This window comes from Colletotrichum destructivum, chromosome 7 (assembly GCF_034447905.1).
Source record: "Colletotrichum destructivum chromosome 7, complete sequence".
Lineage (NCBI taxonomy): Eukaryota > Fungi > Ascomycota > Sordariomycetes > Glomerellales > Glomerellaceae > Colletotrichum > Colletotrichum destructivum.
Genome location: NC_085902.1, coordinates 1,037,893 through 1,059,156, shown reverse-complemented (window position 1 = coordinate 1,059,156; position 21,264 = coordinate 1,037,893). Strand labels below are relative to the sequence as shown.

At 55.1% G+C, this 21,264-nt stretch overlaps 6 protein-coding genes across 6 annotated transcripts; all 6 read left to right on the top strand.

Annotated features, from left to right (window-relative positions):
- The first annotated feature begins 1,324 nt into the window (after nucleotides 1-1,324).
- On the top strand, nucleotides 1,325-3,311 carry CDEST_10867 (Putative PA domain, peptidase M28, PA domain superfamily). Its single transcript, XM_062927023.1, has 3 exons — nucleotides 1,325-1,523; nucleotides 1,616-1,923; nucleotides 2,016-3,311. Exons 1-3 carry the CDS (start codon nucleotides 1,420-1,422, stop codon nucleotides 3,080-3,082), a joined length of 1,479 nt encoding a protein of 492 aa, XP_062783074.1. The 5' UTR covers nucleotides 1,325-1,419; the 3' UTR covers nucleotides 3,083-3,311.
- Nucleotides 3,312-3,804: 493 nt separating this feature from the next.
- Nucleotides 3,805-6,245, top strand: CDEST_10866 (Putative tannase/feruloyl esterase, alpha/Beta hydrolase). The gene is made up of 3 exons (XM_062927022.1): nucleotides 3,805-4,262; nucleotides 4,323-4,458; nucleotides 4,523-6,245. The coding sequence occupies exons 1-3, from the start codon at nucleotides 3,935-3,937 to the stop codon at nucleotides 5,676-5,678; spliced, it is 1,620 nt and encodes a 539-aa protein (XP_062783073.1). The 5' UTR covers nucleotides 3,805-3,934; the 3' UTR covers nucleotides 5,679-6,245.
- A 128-nt stretch (nucleotides 6,246-6,373) lies between these two features.
- On the top strand, nucleotides 6,374-8,016 carry CDEST_10865 (Putative S-adenosyl-L-methionine-dependent methyltransferase superfamily). The gene is made up of 7 exons (XM_062927021.1): nucleotides 6,374-6,533; nucleotides 6,607-6,659; nucleotides 6,715-6,849; nucleotides 6,910-6,976; nucleotides 7,038-7,078; nucleotides 7,149-7,784; nucleotides 7,834-8,016. Exons 1-7 carry the CDS (start codon nucleotides 6,441-6,443, stop codon nucleotides 7,895-7,897), a joined length of 1,089 nt encoding a protein of 362 aa, XP_062783072.1. The 5' UTR covers nucleotides 6,374-6,440; the 3' UTR covers nucleotides 7,898-8,016.
- A 1,091-nt stretch (nucleotides 8,017-9,107) lies between these two features.
- CDEST_10864 (uncharacterized protein) lies at nucleotides 9,108-9,658 on the top strand. The gene is made up of 3 exons (XM_062927020.1): nucleotides 9,108-9,244; nucleotides 9,302-9,419; nucleotides 9,469-9,658. The coding sequence occupies exons 1-3, from the start codon at nucleotides 9,183-9,185 to the stop codon at nucleotides 9,508-9,510; spliced, it is 222 nt and encodes a 73-aa protein (XP_062783071.1). The 5' UTR covers nucleotides 9,108-9,182; the 3' UTR covers nucleotides 9,511-9,658.
- A 190-nt stretch (nucleotides 9,659-9,848) lies between these two features.
- On the top strand, nucleotides 9,849-10,388 carry CDEST_10863 (uncharacterized protein; the record flags this gene model as incomplete). The annotated part of the gene is made up of 1 exon (XM_062927019.1): nucleotides 9,849-10,388. The coding sequence occupies one exon, from the start codon at nucleotides 9,849-9,851 to the stop codon at nucleotides 10,386-10,388; it is 540 nt and encodes a 179-aa protein (XP_062783070.1).
- Nucleotides 10,389-20,525: 10,137 nt separating this feature from the next.
- On the top strand, nucleotides 20,526-21,176 carry CDEST_10862 (uncharacterized protein; the record flags this gene model as incomplete). Its single annotated transcript, XM_062927018.1, has 1 exon — nucleotides 20,526-21,176. One exon carries the CDS (start codon nucleotides 20,526-20,528, stop codon nucleotides 21,174-21,176), a length of 651 nt encoding a protein of 216 aa, XP_062783069.1.
- Nucleotides 21,177-21,264: the final 88 nt, after the last annotated feature.

Sequence of the window (21,264 nt, the reverse complement as noted above, 5' to 3'; positions counted from 1 at the left end):
GGAAAAGCACTCACTTGGTTCGCCTGCCGGTGGCGCCACGCCGAATTGATTCTCGATGGCCACTGCAGTGCAACGTTGGAGTAGTTGCAGCATGCAGGCACACACATACACACACACACACACACACACACACACACACCTACACGAGCAGCAGCAGCAGCAGCAATAACAGCACCGGCGGTGCGTCTTTGGTTTGCCGATGACGGGACGAGCCAGGGCCGAGTCTGTCCCGTCCTGTCCTGTCTGCCTTGAGCTGTGTCCTGTACGCTACAACGCGTAAAGTCTGTAGAGGTCTCTGACAAATAAGATGAAAGTAACTTTGCTGGCTGTGCACTCGCTCAGGTCGGTGTTGGTTGTGTCAAACACCGAGCAACCAACTCTACAGATGCCCATGACATGACACGACTGACTGACTTACACCAACCACTACAGACATCTCCCCGATTACACTTGATTCTCTCAGCCACTCTCTCCGAAAATCCCCTCTTCGTGAGGCTTGGCACCTGCCCGATGAAGCATCGATGATCCACAAGATCCAGAGCCATATCCCCATCCCCATGCAAGCCACGGTCGACCCATGCTCCGCGTCATTCTCCTCATCGGCTCTCTTCCAACCCCCCCCCCCCCCCCCCCCCATATTGCCACTTTCTTACTCCTCTCAGTCGACCGTTCGTCCATCGACCTGCTCTCCGCGGGCTAGCCGAACTACCATCGACGGCCGGTTCGAGAACATGTCGTTTAGCCATTGGACCAAACGTTTCGTTTCGCCATTCTATCCAGCAAAAGTCCTTTGCCAAGAGTCCCAACCGTCCTTTCACCTGCCCGAGGAAGCATCGCTCGCCGCTGCAACAATGCCTCAGTGTACTAGTAGACGAGAGAGAGAGGGAGGGGAGATCCCGCCTCTGCATTTCTTCGACTACCTGTACAGGTACGCCGAGTCGTGTCCCCAGCTGAGTCTGCCGAGCAAAGTATCGCCGCATCGTCCTTGGAACCCTCCCAACGAAGCTATTCCCTGCCCCCCCCCCTCGCGCGGGCAAAAGCAAACCGTAGGGATGGCGACCGCAATACACACACACACACAACATCCAACCCCATGCATGCCAACCGAAGCCTGCAAGCTTCCATGTCCCCCCCCTCCTCAGACCGTGACCGCCGTGTGTTTACCCGTATTTCGTCTTATCGCGCAATTCTGCCTGCTCGGCAGCTCAAGGCCCTTGGCGAAGCCGAGAGGGAGGCAATGAGCCCGTCCGTCCTGCATGCGATACTTATATAAATATCCCGACAATGCCACCCATCGAATCCCTCCTGTTCCCCCCCTTCTTCCGCTGATCAGTCCGTTCGTTTGGGATCCATTGGAGCTTTTTTGCCAAACTCGCCTCGTGCCTCACAACCCGCCGAGCTTGTCCTATCCGCCCCAAGATGAAGACCGCCGCCGCCCTCGCCGCGGCCCTGTTCGCGCTGCGATCTTTCGCGACCGACCCCCTCACCGCCGACAAGGCCGAGGCCGACATCAAGACCAACGAGTGAGTCGCGAAATCCCTGGGACGATGACAACGTCATGAAGATGATGGTGGTGAGGATGATGCTAACAGATTCCCCCCCCCGTCTCACCCAGGCTTGAGCGCAACCTCTGGAACCTGAACAAGATCGCCCGTGACAACGGCGGCAACCGTGCCTTTGGCCTGCCCGGCTACAAGGCCTCGTCCGACTACATCCTCGAGCGTGTCCAGGGCCGCTTCCACAAGCAGCTCGACACCAAGCTGCAGTACTTCAACCACACCTTCTCCCAGACCCGTCAGCTCCAGGTCACCGGTCCCGACGGCGAGGATGTCTACGTTGTGAGCCTCCAGTACAACCACCCGACCGCCCTGCCCGGCGGCAACACGGCGCCGCTCATCGACACCCCCGTTGATGATGCCCGAGGTAAGCCCAAAATGTCTCCTCCTATCTGAACTGACTGACTTCCCCGTTCCGTGGCTCGAGATTGAACTGACCCTTCTTCTCTGCTTGATTAGGCTCCGGCTGCTTTGCCGACCAGTGGGAGGGCATCGACGCCACCGGCAAGCTCGCCCTCGTGAAGCGTGGCGTCTGCGCCATCGCCGACAAGCTCAAGCTGGCCAAGGCCGCCGGCGCCGTCGGCGTCATCCTCTACAACCAGACCCCCGGCCGCAACATCGGCTCGGCCACCCTCAGCGCCGAGAACCTGGGCCTGCTGGTGCCCGTCGGCCTCATCCCGCTCGAGGACGCCACCGCCTGGCGGGAGCGCCTCGCCGCCGGCGAGACCCTCGAGGTCAACCTCCTCGTCGACGCCGTCTGGGGCGAGCGCGAGACGTGGAACATCATCTCCGAGACCAAGGAGGGCGACCCCAACAACGTCATCGTCCTGGGCGCCCATCTCGACAGCGTCCAGGCCGGCCCCGGCGTCAACGACGACGGCAGCGGCACCTCGGCCCTGCTCGAGATCGCCGGCTCCTTCAAGAAGTACACCGGCTTCAAGAACAAGGTCCGCTTCATCTGGTGGGGCGCCGAGGAGAGCGGCCTCGTCGGCTCCCTCTACTACACCGCCCAGCTGTCCGAGGCCGAGGCCGACGCCATCCGCTTCTACTGGAACTACGACATGATCGGCTCCATCAACCCGGTCTACAACGTCTACCTCGGCGACAACCCGGGCGACAAGTTCGGCGCCCAGCCCATCCACGACTACATCGCCGCCCAGGGCAAGCCCGCCGCGTTCGGCGGCTTCGGCTCCAGCTCCGACTACGTCGGCTTCCTCCAGCTCGGCATCCCCTCCTCCGGCATCTTCACCGGCGCCGGCGCCCCGACCGACCCCTGCTACCACCTCGCCTGCGACAACCTCGACAACATCAACTGGGACGCCATCACCATCAACACCAAGGCCGCCGCCCGCGTCGCCGCCGACTTCGCTAACGAGCTGCCCGCCGGCCTGCCCCGCCGCGCCAACACCACCCCCGCCCGCCGCAGCCGCGACGCCATCCGCCGCGAGTTCCAGAAGTGGGCGCTCGCCTCCGAGCAGGCCTCCATCGCCAAGAGCTGCTCCCACGGTGAGCACAACATCTACTAGATGGGATGTGTATCCGTGTGTGTGTGTGTGTCTGTGTGTCTGTTTTGGGGTGGGGACGCTGTAGCTGCATAATACCCAATGTTATGTCTTTTACGCGATAGAAATACCATGGTCGAGACAAGTGCTATCCGTACTTGGTCAAGAAACGAAAACGCCTCTGCTCCCCTTGCTTTGTGATATAGTCTGGCTACGAGTGTGTCACTTAACAGTCTGTCCAAACAACTTGCCTGGTGAAACGATGGAGATTCACAGTACGCTGTTTAGACGCCATGGAAGCCCTGGAAAAAGGTCGATTTTTTAGTTGCTGTATCCGGTGTGCCTACATTATCACCTAGACGACGAGAAGTAAGGGCAGACAGACACGCTGATGTTGCTTCTTTCAGACACTACATCTGGTTAGAACTCATAACCCGGTGACACTTAATGAGGGCTCCTAGAACAACACAATGGCGATTACCACTTTTGGTACCTCTAGACATTGTTAACGTGAGGGTACATATGCTCTCGTGCAGCGCCCATCATACGCAGTCTTTCGAGACAGGGAACCTGGTAAAAACAACCTTGCGTGACCGGGGGATACTCAAGCCCCAATTAGCCAACCCAGGGTAAAGCATTGGTGTTCAGGTCACCTTTAAATGCAGGCTAATTTGGGGTTCTAAGGTAAGGGGGCATATTGGTACGACCCCGTGAGCGCCGTAAGCGGGGTAATTAACGAATTAACGTGCCGCCCTCATGTTCTTCAGCCACCCTTCTCTCTCTGTGATTATGCCTTCTTCAACATCGCATTCAAAACAACTCACCCCGTGTTGCTCAACCCTCTGGGATCTGTAGACAGCCTCTGCGGAAGAAAACATGCTGGCGCCCTTCGCTTTGCCCTTGTTTGTCCTCCTGGGGCCGGCACTTGCGTCATTTCGGGAGGACTGTCTCGCTCTCACGCCCCAGTCGATAGTGGCCAACTCGACCGGCCGAGAGCTAGCGTTCGTCACGTCCGGCACCGACCTTGTCTTTCCAGAGCAGGATGCCGCCTGCAACCGGGCAAGCCAGGTTGTCAGGGCGGACCTCTGCCGGGTTGCCATGAACCTGACAACCTCGGCCAGGTCGGAGGTGGTGACGGAGGTGTGGTTACCGGAGAAGTGGAACGGCCGTCTGGTGACTGTTGCCGGAGGGGGGCTCGATGGCTGTGCGTGATCTCACGGCGAAGGGACTCATGGACAAAACTTGACTGACCATGGAATCTCAGGCGTTCACTACGAGGATATGGCGTACGCCACCGCTCATGGGTTCGCAGCCGTTGGTACGAACAACGGACACGCGGGGACAACCGGAATCCAGTTCCTGAACAACGACGACGTGGTGATTGACTTTTCCTGGAGAGCGTGCGTCTCGCCAATACATAACCCCCGGTGGTCGAAAATATCCGCGGGCTGACTGAGTCTCTAGACTACACGTGGGAGTCGTTGCAGGCAAACAGCTCCTGCAGTCCATGTACAAGCGACCGGCGACAGGCTCATACTTCTTGGGCTGCTCGCTCGGCGGGCGTCAGGGCATCAAAGCCGCAGACATGTTCCCCGAAGACTTTGACGGCGTCGTCGCCGGCGCCCCCGCCATCGACTTCAACAACCTCTACTCCCACAGGGCCAGCTACCTGCCGCAGACCGGTGCCGCGGACTCAAAGGACTTCATCGCCCCGGCGGTCTGGAAGACGACGATCCACAGCGAGGTCCTCAGGCAATGTGACGCCATCGACGGCGCGGAAGACGGCATCATCGAGGATCCGGCCTTGTGCAACTTCGATCCCGGAGCCCTGCTGTGCCGCGGCAACGCCACCGCCGCCGACGGCACCGGCTGCCTTTCGAGCAAGCAAGTCGAAATCGTGAGAGGGATTTTCGCCCCGACAAAGGACGCCCAGGGAAACGTGTTCTGGCCGGGCATGAACCCCGGCAGCGAGATCAACACCGCAGACGGGCTGTACAACGGCAAGCCCTGGGCGAACTCGCAGAACTGGTTCCGGTACGCCGTGTACAACGACCCGAGCTGGGATGCCTCCGGCTACAGGCTCGAGAAGGACGGCGTCTTCGCCGAGCAGAAGAACCCCGGCGACATCAGGACGCACCCGAGCGACCTCTCGGCCTTCAAGAACAGAGGTGGGAAACTTCTCATGTACCACGGCCAGCAGGACCACCAGATCACGAGCTTCCGCACTCCCATGTTCTACGACCGCCTGTCCCGGGGCATGGGCCTGAGCACGGCTGAGATGGACCAGTTTGCCCGCTTCTTCCGCATATCGGGGCTGTCCCACTGCACGACGGGACCCGGGGCCTGGCTCATCGGCCAGGGGGGCGCCGGGGGCAACGCCGCGGCCATCGCCGACAACCTGCCCTTCTACGGGACGCACAACGTCCTCGCTGCCATCGTGGACTGGGTCGAGGGCGGCGTCGCTCCGGACACCATAACGGGGACCAAGTTCGTCAACGACACGGTCGCTTTGGGCGTGGATTTTCAGCGCCGGCACTGCAGGTACCCGCGGCGGAACGTCTTCAAGGGGGATGGCTTCGACCCCAAGAACGCCGACAGTTGGACATGCACATGCAGTTAGCGAGCTGTTGCAGTTAGAACTTGGAATAATGTCTCGTCGAGATGAAACCATAACGTATGGCTCTGAATCAACCTTCGCTTTTGGTTACTTTACGTATCGAGGACCCAAGCCGCATCTTCTGCAAACGAGGATATCATCATCTGTTCTTGCTCACAAGTCCTCAATTACGAACCAAGATAAAACTGCTCCCAGAATCTCACCGTGGTACGTGCCTGAAAGTTGGAAGAATCAGGGTTAAGTTCCCGTGAGGCTTGGTATTGACCGTTGTCTTCGACGCCAATGCTAGTGTTCCCTTGACTAAAGGTCCGAGTGAGCAAGTCTTGAACCTTGACAAAAGAGGGTTTTTGGGCACGGAGAACATCCTCAGAAGAGACGCGGCCAAGTTGCCGCTTTGGTTGCCGATTTGGTTGTTCCCTCGCATGCTGCTCCAACAACCATGCAAGTGACTGATCAAATGATAAAACATTCGATCCTTCCCGAAAAGGCCTAGCAGCTGCAGTTAGACGAACAAACAAGCCTGTCTTATTCGCCCGGGGATCCGGGTACAAAAAAACTGCTCTCGGCGGGACTGGGTCTGTCTGCAGAGTGTATGTAGAGTATGTCGCTGCAACCAACGGTCCAACGCGCAATTCCAGCCCCTTCAAAAGGGTCTTGACGGGAACCCCATCCCTTTATCTACTTTTCTGACTCCTCATCACAGTCTTCAATCTGTGCCTTCATCCCGAGAAGGCTTCTTACTGTCTCAGTTGCCAAATTGCCATCATGTCTACATCTCCGAACCCAGTTACAGAGTCAACCGGGGTAGCCGGCAGCAATGCCCCTGCTGCTGGACCTGCCCAAGGGCCAATCACAATTGTGGGTATTCCAGATTTGTGGCGGGGATTAGCGGTGAAGTGAAGTGATTATGTGCTGATTCAAACTTGCGCAGGACCCCAATATTGAAGCCAACGGTGACGATGAGTCTGAGGCGGAGACAAGAAGGTACGTTGTTCCAAGAAACGATAGGTTGACGAGGCGTCGTACTCATTTTGCGCAGTATTGTTTCCTCATCTACTGCTTCCTTGGCCGACAGCATTACTGAGTACCGTCGTCTCCATGGGCGAACGTACACTCAAAAGGTAGACTATTGGGGGCCCAACGACGAAAAGCAAAATGAGGGGCTCGATATCAAGTAAGTTTGGTTTGACTGTCTGGACGATTGGCACCGGCCTGCTAACTCACAACTTGATAGCCATTATTGTATGACCATGTTCCTCGGTGATAAGCTGTTCCTCTCTCCGGTTGGCAAGACTTCGCACGTAAGCAGCTCAGCATCCAACGAGTATCCCCCGTGGTTTTTGTAAAGCTAATCTGTGATAGATGGTTCTTGATGTGGGCACCGGAACTGGTATTTGGGCCATGTAAGTTGGTCAAGGTTACCTATTTTTGAAAAGAAGACTGTTGCTGGGAACGTCAACTTACTGAAGATAGCGATTTCGCCGACGAGTTTCCATCCGCCGAGGTGATCGGCGTCGACGTCTCGCCGATCCAGCCTGGTTGGGTCCCGCCGAACTGCAAGTTCCAAATTGACGACATTGAACAACCATGGACGTGGCCAGCGGACTACTTTGACTTCATCCACATCCGAAACCTCGAAGGCTGTGTGTCCGACTGGCAAGCGGTTTACGAACAAGCTTATCGATGCACCAAGCCCGGCGGTTACATTGAGGTCAAGGAGCACGACATCCAGATACGCTCTCAAATCCAGGATCTTGGCGACAAGCACATCTACAATACTTGGATTAAAGCCTTGCTCGATGCAATCGCCAAGCTCGGCAAGGTTGGATTGCAATGCCGTGATCATGGTATAGCCAAAAATCTCGAGGCGGCTGGGTTCGTCGATGTCGTCGAGAACAAGTGGCCGGTCCCGGTTGGGCCATGGGCCAACAACCCCCTCCTGAAAGAAGTCGGCATTTGCTCCCTCCAGTTTATGGATCAGTCCCTGGAGGGGTTCGGAACCTTTCTTTTGAAGGAGGTGATGGGATGGGAGTATGCCGAGATCCTGGTCGCCGCCAGCGAAGTTCGTAAAGCGCTCAAAGACCCCCGTCTGCAGACGGTATTCGATTTGTAAGTGCGTCCTATTCGAAACCTGGGAGGAAGTGCTGACATTCTCTAGGCATCTTGTGTACGCGCGCAAGCCGGGAGCGGGGGCAGACAGCGGAGCTGATACCGAGAGTTGATGGATGGATTTGGGGCCAACTACTTGGCATAACTGAACACGCGACTGTCTCTTATGATGGAAGTTTGTAAGGGCAAGCTTGTCATAGTCAGTAATGGAGTTTCATAGAAGATGCAAGACGGAATGATCACACTCCAACACCTGTTCAAGAATAAAACATATGAAAACCGCAACGATCCAAAGGGGTTGAAAAAATCCAAACAAATTCATGAAGTAATTTTTGGTCGATCCTTCGAATTTTCCTACCCAGGTGAAGGAAAACATTAGCTCGGGTTGAGTTTCTCGGATACGTATCGAGGGCTCCAACAAGGGCTATGTACGTCATGATCGAGACACGCAGTGGTTGTGGAGGCTACCAATCTACTTCGTTCCCAGCTTTAATCCACTGACGATGATTTCATTTGTTCTCAATCGTCATGTAAAATACACTTTTCTTTTGATGGGGCAGGGATGGGATTGCCACGGGTAATGAATGAGGCAATTGTAATGACTACTGCAGACCTTATCTATCAATTCACTTGTAAGTCTTAGAGTAAGATTACGCCTCTATTTCTGGGAGACGTTCCAAGGTCGTATTGTCCAACGATCTCTTGACAGGCAAGCTGCCACTGAAGTCACGACAAGGAGTGTCTCTCCCCCTGAGTTTGTTCTTGAGTTAATGTTCTTGTTAGTTTGGCGTTCCTATTAGTTCGGCGTTCCCGTTAGTTCGGCGTTCCCGTTAGTTTAGCTTTGCCGTTAGTTTGGCGTTCCTGTTAGTTCGGCGTTCCCGTTAGTTCGGCGTTTCTATTGGTTCGGCGTTCCCGTTAATTTAGTATTCCTATTAATTTAGCGTTCCTAATACTATACTAATACTAAGTTTAAGCTCCCTTACAGGGAGCATAGAGCTACAGCCCATAGCCTTCGCAACTCTTAAGGCTAGATTTATACTAGAAGTGCATAATAATTCTAAAGTACTCCTTGCTAAGGTAATGTTACAGCCTAACCAGTTAGGTGCCAGCTAGCGGAACCATATAGTGCAGAACAGGTGATAATAATGCAGGTGCATTATTACTGAAGCTTTTATTTTGTGCCACAGATAGTTGCCCTAGCTAGCTTGTAATTTCCTGCTTACTCCTCTACATCTGCTGAACCTCTATTTAAATAACTTTTACACAATATTATAGTATTCTTAAACCTTAACTTAATTTGAAACCTATATAAAAGAACTAAAGCTGCTCTCTATTCTTCTAGGTAGACTATTGCTACTTCTTTACCATATTAACTTACGCTACACTTTTATCCTCAAAATGAAGCTTGTTACTCTACTTTTTATTTTCACCAGTACCACAATGGCTGCTCGTGTTTGCCGGTATGTTATCTCTAACACTCTTGCATTGTAAGGTTTGGTTAAATAACATGCTATTAGATGCACGTACAATGGTGAATATAGCAAAGACGACACCAAAGCAACCTGCAGTCAAGTTGGAGGACGCATGCGGGCATTGTATTGCGAAACTAATACTCCAAAGAAGGAATGGAGCCAGGTAAGTTACATTACCTTTTACATAATTACATACTAATATGCGTATAAAGAAGTGTGTGGATAAAGGGAATTGTTGGAAGCAGAGTAAATAGCTAGGGGTCTATTGGAATAATCGGCAGCTGGATGATGTACGGAGAAAAGTAGGGATAGAGCGACCTGGCTGGGCCAATTAGATCACGCAAATCCAGCCATATTAATGGCCTTCTTCAGCTGTTGCCTTTCAGTCCTTACTATACTATCGGAACGAGGACGATATCGTCAAGCTTCATTATGCCGAAGCCAGTCGTGAAAAGTTGCGTGCGCAAGCCAGGAGAGAGTTCGATTGGCGGAGTTTAGGTGACAGCGAGAAACGAACAAACTGGCTCTGTTTGACGAAGATGAAAGTGAACGCTGCTCGCTTCCAAAACCAGGCTTGTTGCGAGAGTCTCAAATGGTGATGGGTTCACCAGGAGCATCTGTTCCGATGGCTGCATTGGCGACTGCCTGGGACACTTACCAGATCCCAGAAGCTGTTTCTCACGATCTGGACTTGCTGCGAAATCACTCTTCCCTCTCGACTGACTTTAATCTGCCCGGATGGACAGAGAAAATAGTCCAAGAGCTTCATCCAGGGGTTCAGTACGGCCTAGATTCTTCCATACAGGTAGCTGATCAGCAGACAACAGCCTTATCTCAACCAAATTCGCACGCCCTCTTCTCTCCCCTGGTCTCGCCTTTCGCGGGCACGCCCTATGACATGTCCACTTCCATGGGCCCAACGATTAATAGTGCCATTTCACCCGATAGCTTCGTAACTTTTGTCGACCCCATGATAGAAAGCTTATCTATCAGCACCTGTACGCAACTCGTGAGCCCATCAGAAGATCCGTACGCCGAATCTCCGCTGTTTGACAGTTCAGAATCCTCGAATAATGTTCTCTCTGCCCAAGGTTCAGAACAGGAAAGTGAATGCGGTTTAAAAGAGAAATGATTCATGAACGACTGCGGCTTTGCTAAACTGATGTTTCTTTTAATATTTACAACCTGCTTTACCACGCTCGTGGTCTCTTATCGTCATCTTACTCAAGTGGCCTAGACCACTGCGTTCTCTACCATACGGAATTTTTCAGCGTATCTTTAGGCGAATGGCCCGATTGTAGTTGGAGGTCTTCCAAGATCGATTTAAAATCAACAGACATTTGCTCTTCCACTGTCTCTGACATGGCTTTTTGGAGTGCCCACACCGCACACTCCACAATGTGCCTAAGGAACTCATGTTTACCTGGGTATCACAACGACGACGGACTCTTGAGTTGGGGCGTTATCTCGTGTCTTAAATCAACCAGTGTTCAGAAAAAGATTAGAGCCGACATTGGCTGAAAAGAGTTCAGGGATATTTCTAAAAAGCTCTCTGACCGGTCGGGACTAGGTCGCCGTCTCACGAAGTCCGGCTAACTCTGGTTTCTCATCCTCAGCTCCTCCAAGGAAAGAAAGCAAACAGTAAAACGTCAATGGGCCCGCAGAATCCAAACTGTTTGAAAAAGTTCGACCAACTAGCCATCGAGGTTTCGCAGGTCTAGTTCCTGGCTCAAGGCCAACGCCCAACGTCGTAATACAGGAGGTACAGGCTCTACATAGAACGGCTGCAAGCGCTTTTTCTTGTTGATTACCAATGCAATCACAGTCTCATGTCTCCCCAGGTCCCCAGCCACGCCAACAGCCGTCATTCCAAGCCTGTCAATAGAGGTGACTTACTCCAGTGATTGTCAATACTCGGACACAGCCAATCAGCATACTGTCAACATCACCCTAAGGCACAGTTGCGTGCAGCCAAGCTTGGGGTAAGCGTAAAATTGCACTTTTATTCAGGCGTCTCAAGGAAGTGTGCCACAGCTTGTCAAGCCAGGAAGAAAGCCAGGAAGCAAGCCACATCGGGGTGAGCGTAGACGTGCATGATATGCAGGCCGAGGGAGTGCGCAACATCCCGTCATGCCAAAAAGCAAGTCGGCCTTGGGGGTGAGCGTAAATGTACACAATATGCAAGCGACGCCAAGTATGGGTTGGGGGCACATCGAAAATTCCGGTAGTCAGTAGCCTCACATGGCAGAATGATGCTTGACAGAAGTTTTGCAGACTCTCAAACGAAATACAGCAAACGTAGGCTTCCAAGATGAGCCAAGCGGAAGGGAGGCGGGGCCTTCTCACTGTTTGGCGTGTCAAGGCTGAATTTACACCCGAGCAAAAGGTATAACACCAAGGCGCTGTGGGGGGAAGGGGGAAGCATTTGCCCACCCACTTATGAGAATTGCCAAGAGCCAGGCAACCGTTTGGCATCGATGCGGTCAAGTATTCAAGTGAGAGTGACAGTCCCTTGTGGTGTGAGAAACAAGATGAAGCGTGAGCTGCCTTGCCTGGATACAGAGCTGTCATTTCTGATAAGTTGACATCCTGGGATAGTCAGTTATGGACTAGCTTAATTCAGCAGTCTGGTTTCGATGATTGTGGCCGCTTCAATATCCCCTTCTCCGTTTGCCAAAAACGCATTGAAACCTTCTCCTGACGCCAATAGGATCCGGATGGCACACTCCATTCAGTGTGTGTGTGAGGTGCATTATCTACTCGTACAGTTGACTGACGCCTGTGGTGTGCCATTGATATCTTCAGCCGATGACGAGACACGTGTGCTGGGTAAGGATATGTGCAGACCAGAAACTTGAGGCTGAATGGCATATAAAGCCTACGACTCTCCACCTTTGAAGGCGAAACAGTTTGTGCTATACATCCCATTTAAACAATCAACAATACAATCCGCAGGCCGACTTTCGAAAAGAAAGTTTCCCGCTTGCGTCCACTTGAAGCAAATCGCAATGGCTTCGTTGATCTTCTCGCTCCACGATCCCTTATTTGATGTAAGTCTGAGCATCTCTCACTCCCCCCTTTGGCCTCCAGTGAGCACACTGGATGCTGCTTGAAAAAGCAGTAGGACGATGTGGCAGACCTTCTCGTGGTGTCCGGTGTCAGTAGGAAGGGCGGGGGGTGGCGCGGTGCGTCGCGCGCGGTCGAAACCGCGGTTGGATGGTGCTAAGAAAAGTTTTCATCGGCACTCTCGAACCTACAAACGGACTACGCGATCAACGACCACCGTACCACCCACGCCATCTCCGAAGCCAACAAGCTACTAGGGGGATACTGGCGTAAGAAAACCATCCGACTTGACATTGGCTGACGTCGATGAAGAGACAGGACACCCTCCGGCCCATCCGGCTCTGAGCTCGGGGGCGGATGAGTCGAGCATCATGAGGCATCGGCGGGTCTCCCGGCGAGGGCTCGGAACAAGCCTACGTGCTCTGTCGAGCGTAATGGAAGTTGTTAAGACTGACGGGTTGACATGGTGTCAGCAGACTTGTTAAGCTTCGAGCACAGGAAAAGCGGCCGGACCAATCCTGAGGACACAGCGCACCGCGATCGAACACCACACGGCGGACATGGGTTGGGTTAGTGGACGGAGTGCGAGTAGTCGTGCCGGCGCGGCGGCTGCTCTGCGCCTCTGATCTGCAAGACATGGTCGGCCGCGATTCGGAGACGAGTCGCGGTAACGGGAAGCTGGACCTGGGGTTGCGCCCGGGGTTTCCGGTGGGCCGTAGCACCGTGGTCGTGACCAGAAGGCAGCGGGGGAGCTACGTTCTCAGTTCGTACCTGGGCCGTTGTGCGGAGGGATAGGGCAGGTACATCAGACGCGCTCCCAGCTCGTACCTGGGCCGCCCTCGGGCGTGGTATCGCCGGTGTGTCTGGTATATCGAGATGCCATATCTCTCCGACACAACGTGGTATCGCCGGCGTAGTAGCCCCTGCACTTGAGACCTGCGGAGACGACACGGTGGCTCGAGAGGACGGAGGCGCATGTCGGTCGGCTCAGAGACTGGAGTGCAGTTGCGGCCGGCTTAAGGTGCAAACTCGGACGACGCGACCGTATGGCCCGTACCGGATACGGGGCGGCACCGTCTCGGCTTTGCCTGGGGCCGAGACACTCCTGTGGGAAGGTCTCCATGTGGAGCAAAAGGCTAACGGGGTCGTTAAGGCACAGCCACGGCCGGCCGAGTGGCTTCCCGGAAGGAGTGGGTTGTTCGGGGCCGCCGCAATACCGAGACTCAGCCACTCCGGCCCAGTCTCGCGGGAAGCCAGCCTAACACCTTCAATCCAGCCCCCCCAACGGCAAAGGGGACTCCGATCTCAACTCCAGCCACTGGTAGGACCGCCACTGGCTCTGTCTTGTCCGCCCTGGACGAGGAGGCCAGGCACTATGAGGCCCGCAAGGACGTCTTCTTAACCATCGCGCAGTCTGTTGATAATGTCGTCTCCAGCTTTGAGGGCCCCAGGAAGCAGATCGCGAAAGAGGCTACGGCCTATGTGATCCAAGCCCTAAAGAAGCTCATCAACAAGGAACATGCTCCGCCACTGAGCCGGAGCTGGGCCGCCGTCACGGCCTCGGCACCAGGTACAGCTCCAGACCCCCACCGGGCTCCGACCCGCCCGCAGGCCAGACCCCAGACAAGATCCCAGGCCCCACCCCAGCCCCAACCTCAACCGAAAGAGGACCTCCGGGTCTTCGCCCGCATCCCGGAGGAGGGCCTGTCGGCTGCCCGAAAGAACGCTCCCTTTGCCCTCCGCCAGACAGTTTGCCGAACCTTCGACCTCCAACTGGCAGATATCCCTCATATCTACCACATTGCGACCGGATACTCACTGAGGCCGTCAAACAAGCAGATCCAGCAAGGCCTCCTCGCGGACAAGCAAAAACTAGCGGGCTGCTTAGGGGCTTACAAGATAGAGACCCCGATAAAGTGGTTTACCTACGTCGTCCCGCGCTGCCCAGCCAAACTGTGGAGCGTTGATGGGGACGCCCTGGACCCAGCCACCTTGATCGAAGACGAGGTCTTTGCCCAGACAAGACTGAAGCCCACCCGGGCCCGGCAATCCCGCCTTGGGCCGAACCCCATTACGAACGAAGTCTCTTGGGTCATCTCATTCCTAACAGAGGTACAGCCCTTCAGACTGTTCAACCAAAGCAGCAGGTCCCAACTCATTCAGAAGAGGAAGACGCTCATCAGACACGACCCCGGCTGCCAGGGCTACCACTCAAACAGCTACTGCAACCGACAGCCGCTCTGCAACAACTGCAGCAGACCTTCAGACTCGCACGAGACTGGGCCCTGTACAGCTAAACCGAAGTGTGCGAACTGTTGCGGCCCGTTCCAGGCTAGCCACAAGAATTGCCCAGCCAGGCCTATGACGATGAACGGCATCCCTGCCCTCCCAGACCGGAAGGAGCGGGCTCGGATCCGCAAGGTTGGACAGAAGGCCTATGACGCCCTCTATGAGGCCGGCCTAAGCGCCTCTCGGAACAGCACCCAACAGCCTGGGGATCTCCCTCCCACCGACCAGGATCAACCGCCCGGCTCCAAGCGGCCACGCAAAAGGACACCTTCCGAGAGCTCAATTGTGTGCCTCGGGGACAGGGACACCGATAGTAGCAGCATGAGTGAGGATGAGCCCGAGGATGCCGAGGGTCCTCCCCAGACTAACCAGACTAACCGCGCTATCCTACCTCTCTTGAGCAGGAGTCAGAGGGTAGCCCAGAAACCGGATTACAACGTTGCTAATGCCTACACCCACCTGGAACTCGACTCGGAGACGTAGGCCGAAGCAGGCCTCTCCACAGGTGCTACGCATAGCTCAGTGCAACGTAGGGAAGCAGTCGCCAGCACATACAGCTTTCCTGGAGCTCTGCTGGGCTGAGCTGATCGACATTATACTGGTCCAGGAACCCTGGATAGGCTATGTTGACAAAATGCAAATCAACACACACCCAGGGTTCGATTCCTACGTCCCAGTGGATTCCTGGAAGGACAGGGAGACCAGACCTAGGGTAATGACCTACATACGGAAAGGGAGGAAGTGGAAGGCCCAGCAGCAGAGGCCCGCACAGACAAGGGACATCTTATGGATCACAGTTAACAACGAAATTACTGTGGTTAACGTATACAGGCAACCAGGAGATCCCCACAGTCACACGACCACAACCCTCCTAGGATACAGGCCGCCAGAAAGAGTCCTTGTGGCAGGGGACGTGAACGCTCATCACTACTCCTGGGAGCCCGGATCGAGGAACAGGAATAGGGGGGACGACATAGCAGACTGGGCAGATGGCCACGGCCTGTCTTTCATCGGCGAGACAGGGACTGCGACCCATGCCCAAGGCCATGTACTTGACCTTACCTTCTCGAACATTCCGCTCGCACACGCAGTGGTCAGCCCACACCTTCACCCAGGGGCCGATCATCAAGCAATTGTCTCAACAATCCCGCTTCATAGGCACCGACAACAACAGACAGATCAACCACGGTCACTATCAGTCCCAGACTCGGCCCTACCCCGGTTTAGAGACCTGATCAGAGCAGGAGTCTTAGTCTTACCTACCCTCCAGAACGCACCTACCCCTGCCGAGTTGGACACCCAAGCGGAACGACTAGTCGACCTTCTCTCCACGGCTGTCCAGGCTGTAGGAAAGAATCGAGGAAAGCATGGGAAGGGGGCCCCTTGGTGGACACAAGAGTGCGCAGAAGCCCACCGAACGTACCGCGAGGCCTGCTGCCGACAAGCCCAAGAACTAGAGCAGACCCCACGTCTCGCTACCCTCGAAGAGCAGAAGGTCTTCTTGAGTACAGTCAGGAAAGCTAAGCGGGCCTACTGGGCTGCTAAGATCGAAGGAGTTACCTCGGACCAAGAACTCTACAAGATTATGGGCTGGCGAAAGGCTAGCCTAGGGCTCAAAGCCCCCCCTCTGGTAGTGGAGGGCCAGACGATCAACGACACTCAGGCTAAGGCCCAGGCACTCCGAAGAGCCCTCCTACAGAGGTTCAGTGCACAGGATGACCTGCCCGGAGACCCGTTCGACGTCCCTACGGTCTCTCGACGACGGATACCCTGGCATGATGCCATCAGTAAAGAAGAGCTGAGGGAGGCTACCCTGACAAAGACCACGACCCCTGGCATCGACGGGATCACAACACGGCTGCTTCAGGCTTGCTGGAACCTTGTATCCGAGCCTGTCAGACAACTGTTCCAGGCCTGCATACAGACGGGTTACTTCCCCCAGCCTTTCCGCAGAGCAGAGGTCGCTATGATCCAGAAAGTAGGGAAAGCAGACTTCTCAAAAGCCGGATCTTGGCGGCCAATAGCCCTGCTATCTTGTCTTGGGAAAGGTCTCGAGAGGCTGATAGCCAGAAGAATGTCCTACCTTACCATCCTAGAAGGGGTGACCAGCCCACAACAAATAGGGGCTCTACTTGGCAGGTCAGCGGTTGACCTAACCACCTGCCTCGCCCACGACATCGAAATGGCCCTTGACAAAGGGCTCACAGCTACATTGGTGACGATGGACGTCCAAGGGGCTTTTGACTCTGTCCTTCGGAACCGGCTGATTGTCCGGCTACGCCAACAAGGCTGGCCTCACAGCCTGGCCAAACTGATATTCCACTTTGCTTCAAACCGAACAGCCAGAGTCAGGCTGGAGGACGCAACAACAGAGGACTTCCCCCTGGCTTGCGGGCTGCCCCAGGGCTCCCCGCTGTCTCCTATTCTCTTCCTGCTTTACATCGCAGACATCTTAGCAGAAGACCCGAAGCTTCGGTTCGGGTACGCAGACGACATCGGCCTTCTGGCTATGGGCCCTTCCCTTGAGAGTAATGCTGCGAGCCTCGGCCAAGAGATCACACGTATCCTCGACTGGGGAACGGAGAACAAGGTCGCTTTTGACCCAAAGAAGTCCGAGGCTATCCACTTCACAAGGAAACATAATCAGCAAAGAGATCTGCCAGAGATCAAGGCGAGACACCTTAGAATCGTAGCATCAACGAAGCCCATACGTTGGCTAGGGGTCTGGTTCGACAAGAGGCTTTCTTTCCGACACCATGTTGAAACAAAGCTGGCTGCGGCGACGAAGGCGGCCCAACATCTTAGACACCTGACAAACACAAAAGGCGGGCTCCCAGCCGCTGCTGTACGCAAGGCTGTGATCTCCTGCGTCCTGCCAATCGCCCTCTACGGGGCTGAGACCTGGTATGGAGGCATGACCAAGCCAGCCCCTGGCAGAGCCATCGATAGCGGCCGCAATGTTTCTCTCCCGATAGATGAAGTCACTACAGGCCAGAAGGGTCTTGCAATCAAGCTCGAAAGGGTCATCACGACGGCAGCAAGGGCTATCCTGCCGGCCTGGAAAACAACCCCAACGCGCAGCCTCCTTAGGGATGCTGGACTACCACCAAGCAAGGTGGCTCTAGAAGGAGTCCGCCTACGCTTTGCAGCACGTCTAAAGAAGGTCGATCTACAACACCCTCTTGTCCCGAGGCTCTCCCAACGAGGGCGGCAGCAGACGAAGCTCCAACGGACTGCAGACCTTGCACCAAAATGCCCGAGACCAGCACTCATCCAACCGCAGCACCTCCCAGGCTCACAAGACCTCATAGTCCTGCAGACTAAGAAAGAAGCAGCCAAAGCTTTCCAGGCCTGGCTAAAGACCGTACCAGACAGCCACATGGTTGTCTTTTCCGATGGCTCCAAAGCGACGAACGGAGCCACAGGATATGGGTTTGTCATCTACCGCAGCAACAGGCGCGTGGCCCAGGGCTGCGGCCGACTCGGTCTAGCAGAGGTGTTCGACGCTGAGGCTGAAGGGGCGAGGATAGGACTCCGGCGGGCCCTCTTAACCTCCCAAGGCCAACCCATACACATCTGCATCGACAACACCAGTGTCATCCAAGGAATACGGGGCGAGGCCCCAGACACCTCGCAAGCAGCGGTTCTCGAGATCCAAGCTGCTGCTAGGATATACAACATCCACACCCACTGGGCGCCAGGGCACGAGGGGATTAAGGGCAACGAAGAGGCGGACCGGCTAGCCAAGGAGGGCACAGCGCTGCCAGTCCCGCTAGGCCAACTAGCTACACTCTCCGGGATCAAGAGGCTTGGTAGAGAACGATTGCGAAACCAGTACAGACAGTGGTGGGGTAAAGAGGCGACAGAACGCTACACCCAGCTTGGACTGAGCTTACACTTCTCCTGCCCTCCCGAACTCGCCCTACCACGGAGCACCCTTCACCACCTCTTAGCGGCCCGGTCGGGCCACGGGGACTTTGAACACTATCACCGACGCTTTAACCACACCGAAGCTTTGCTAACCTGCTCCTGCGGGGAGGCAAAGGAAGTAGATCATCTGGTCTACTGCCCAGCGACCCTGGCGAGGAGGCAGCAGTGGCCCACCCTCTACCCAACTGGTCCGCTCGACCCCATAGGACCTATGGGGTCTCTTGAACGATACTTCAAGGGACTAATGACTGACCCAAAAGGCTTTGAGGCCTTCCTGCACGTGACAAACTTCTTCCGGAAGATCTGCCCACGCTACTAGGGAACGGGCTTCGGCACGGGATCTAGACAGCCAACTCAACCCCTAAAGGGAAATAGACGGGAAGCAATGAAACTGGGGAACCAGCGGGAACCAGGGACAGATAGAAGGCATAGTAGCCATCAGGCAGGATTTGGAGGACGAAAGGAAGGGCGATGTATGAAGTACATAGTCCTAGCCCACGGCTCTCCACGCCACATACCCTTCGGGAGGTCTGCGACAAGGGTTCCAACCTTGCCGCCATGGCGTTAAATACAACAACAACAACAACAACATCACTCCCCCCTTGCCAAAATTCAGACCACAAGCCTTGTCTCGCAATACACCGGCTTGACTTGAACTCTATCACTAATTCTTTGCTTAGGTCTGGCCAAAGGCTGCCAGTGAAACGATGGACTCTGTGTCGACAAGCATGACCGCCAACTTTGGTGCCTTCTCGTGCAAAGGAACGGGGATCAAGATGGGAGAGAAGTGTTCATTGTGCGGCTGGGAACGCCCAAGTGGAGATGCCGCCGAATCCGAGTCTGCGTTGGAGGGCTACCCGGAGATTTGAGATCTTGTCGCCTCATTATCAAAATGGCCGAGGCTCTCCGCTCCTCCGCTCGAAGGGTTCTCTTCTTTCTTTTTGCTGGTCTCTTTATGCCAATTGAATGGCTGTTACGCTCATGGGACTGATTCAACATCTTCCTATTCAATAAAACAGGCTTTTGCTCATGCCAAATGTCTCCCGCCTGACCTGGGTGCAGAAGCCCTCAAGATGCAAAGCAGCGGATGTGGCTTCCAAGCTGCGTCTTAATCTCGATGTATGTCCAAGAAGTACATTCCAGCGAGCGGATCTAACTAAACCTGTGTGTGGTTCAAGTGCGACCAAGGCGGAATGCTGGGGTGTGTGAATGGCGTGGACGAAACATCAATATGCAGTTTAGTGGGGTTTGTGTCTCTGTAGCAGCTACCGTTTGCAAATAAGACAAGAGTTTAAATCGAACTAAAGCAACTCACTTCTCTACCAGGAGTGCTGGGACTAGCTTATAGCAGACGATTCGACTTAGTACCGCGTGGCCTTGTTTCCAACCACCCTCGACGATATAAATCGTCTGGCCCGTTCCCATGCCAGGATCAAAGGCCCACGAGAACTTTCCGTCCTGCGGCTTGTCAAGGTTACCCGGCTCGTGCCCTTTCGTCTTGTCGGCCACGTCAAGCAGCGTGCCTTTCGGTACGCAAATGTGGGAGAGGTGCCAGTTCTTGTCCTCTCCCAATGGAGCCTGGGCTCTCTTCATCAACCGCGAGTCCTTGACGTTGGAGACTTCCTCTTGGTTGTTCCGGGGGGCCCCAAGACCCAATGCTTCACAGGGTGGTAACGTCGTCGTTGAGGTAATGGAACGCTCTCGCCGAGGTGTGATTCCGGTGCTGGTGCAGTAACCGGCAAAGAGTTAAGTTGCAACAATTATATATACCCCCAATCAAGCCGGTGTCATGATGTCCGTTTTGCCTCATCATAAATTCACGATCACTCATTCGTTCCCATCATGAAGGTCTCTGCTCTGTTTTGGCTTTTGTCGTCACTGGCAGCCGCTCAGCTCGACGACGATCCTCACCCCCATGGCAGACGGGTCAAGTAACTACTGATGGTACCTGAGGTGCAACGAACGGCTTCGTCTGCACCCCGACATGGGGCGCTTGTTTTTCCCAAGACGGCCTCTGCGGCCGATCAATCGCATTCTGCGGTACCGGCTGGTAATTCGACACGCTGTCTGCACGAGTCTTGACCGAGAACCATCCCTGATGCACCCTCAAGTCAGCCCCGGCTTCGGCAACTGTAACGCAGCCGTTCCCGTGCTTCCACCCGTAGCCACGCCGAAGCCCGGCGACCCGTCTCCTGACTGCTCGCCCGGCGGCACGTCCGATCACTGTGGCGCCGGCTGCCAACCTCCTTCGGCTCTTGTACTTCAGGATCGAGCGGCGTGTCCACCAACGGCAGCTGTGGTAAGAACGGCAACACGTGCAAGGGGTCCGTCTTCGGGGGTGCTGCTGCTCGTCCAGCGGCTACTGCGGCAAGACGACCGGCCATTGCGCCGCCGGCTGCCTGTCGAGCTTTGGAACCTGCAGCAGCGGCTCCGGCAACATCTCGACCGACGGGGCCGGGAAGCCGTGTGTTGGGTCGAGTTTCGGGAGCTGCTGTTCGAGCGCGGGCTACTGCGGAAACAGTGCTGCCCACTGCGGATGAGCGGGCAGTTGTTATCTGTCCATGTTTTGTTCGCTGTAGTAAACTATGCGCAGAGTGAAAAAATCTTGAGCCAATGTTTTACGTGCTTGGAATGAGTGTAGAGAATCGAACTCGGAAACCTCGAGAGTTCGTAACAGCACCCAAGGAACCATGTAGAAGGCCGATGGCCGGGTCATGGAACGT

Bases quoted from the DNA above. Each gene is read 5' to 3' on its own strand.
- CDEST_10867 (XM_062927023.1), top strand. From the start codon at position 1,420: ATGAAGACCGCCGCCGCCCTCGCCGCGGCCCTGTTCGCGCTGCGATCT. The intron at 1,524-1,615 runs GTGAGTCGCGAA...CGTCTCACCCAG, and splicing joins GCCGACATCAAGACCAACGA to GCTTGAGCGCAACCTCTGGA. The intron at 1,924-2,015 runs GTAAGCCCAAAA...CTGCTTGATTAG, and splicing joins CCCCGTTGATGATGCCCGAG to GCTCCGGCTGCTTTGCCGAC.
- CDEST_10866 (XM_062927022.1), top strand. From the start codon at position 3,935: ATGCTGGCGCCCTTCGCTTTGCCCTTGTTTGTCCTCCTGGGGCCGGCA. The intron at 4,263-4,322 runs GTGCGTGATCTC...ATGGAATCTCAG, and splicing joins CGGAGGGGGGCTCGATGGCT to GCGTTCACTACGAGGATATG. The intron at 4,459-4,522 runs GTGCGTCTCGCC...CTGAGTCTCTAG, and splicing joins ATTGACTTTTCCTGGAGAGC to ACTACACGTGGGAGTCGTTG.
- CDEST_10865 (XM_062927021.1), top strand. From the start codon at position 6,441: ATGTCTACATCTCCGAACCCAGTTACAGAGTCAACCGGGGTAGCCGGC. The intron at 6,534-6,606 runs GTGGGTATTCCA...AAACTTGCGCAG, and splicing joins CCCAAGGGCCAATCACAATT to GACCCCAATATTGAAGCCAA. The intron at 6,850-6,909 runs GTAAGTTTGGTT...ACAACTTGATAG, and splicing joins AATGAGGGGCTCGATATCAA to CCATTATTGTATGACCATGT.
- CDEST_10864 (XM_062927020.1), top strand. From the start codon at position 9,183: ATGAAGCTTGTTACTCTACTTTTTATTTTCACCAGTACCACAATGGCT. The intron at 9,245-9,301 runs GTATGTTATCTC...ACATGCTATTAG, and splicing joins ATGGCTGCTCGTGTTTGCCG to ATGCACGTACAATGGTGAAT. The intron at 9,420-9,468 runs GTAAGTTACATT...ATGCGTATAAAG, and splicing joins CAAAGAAGGAATGGAGCCAG to AAGTGTGTGGATAAAGGGAA.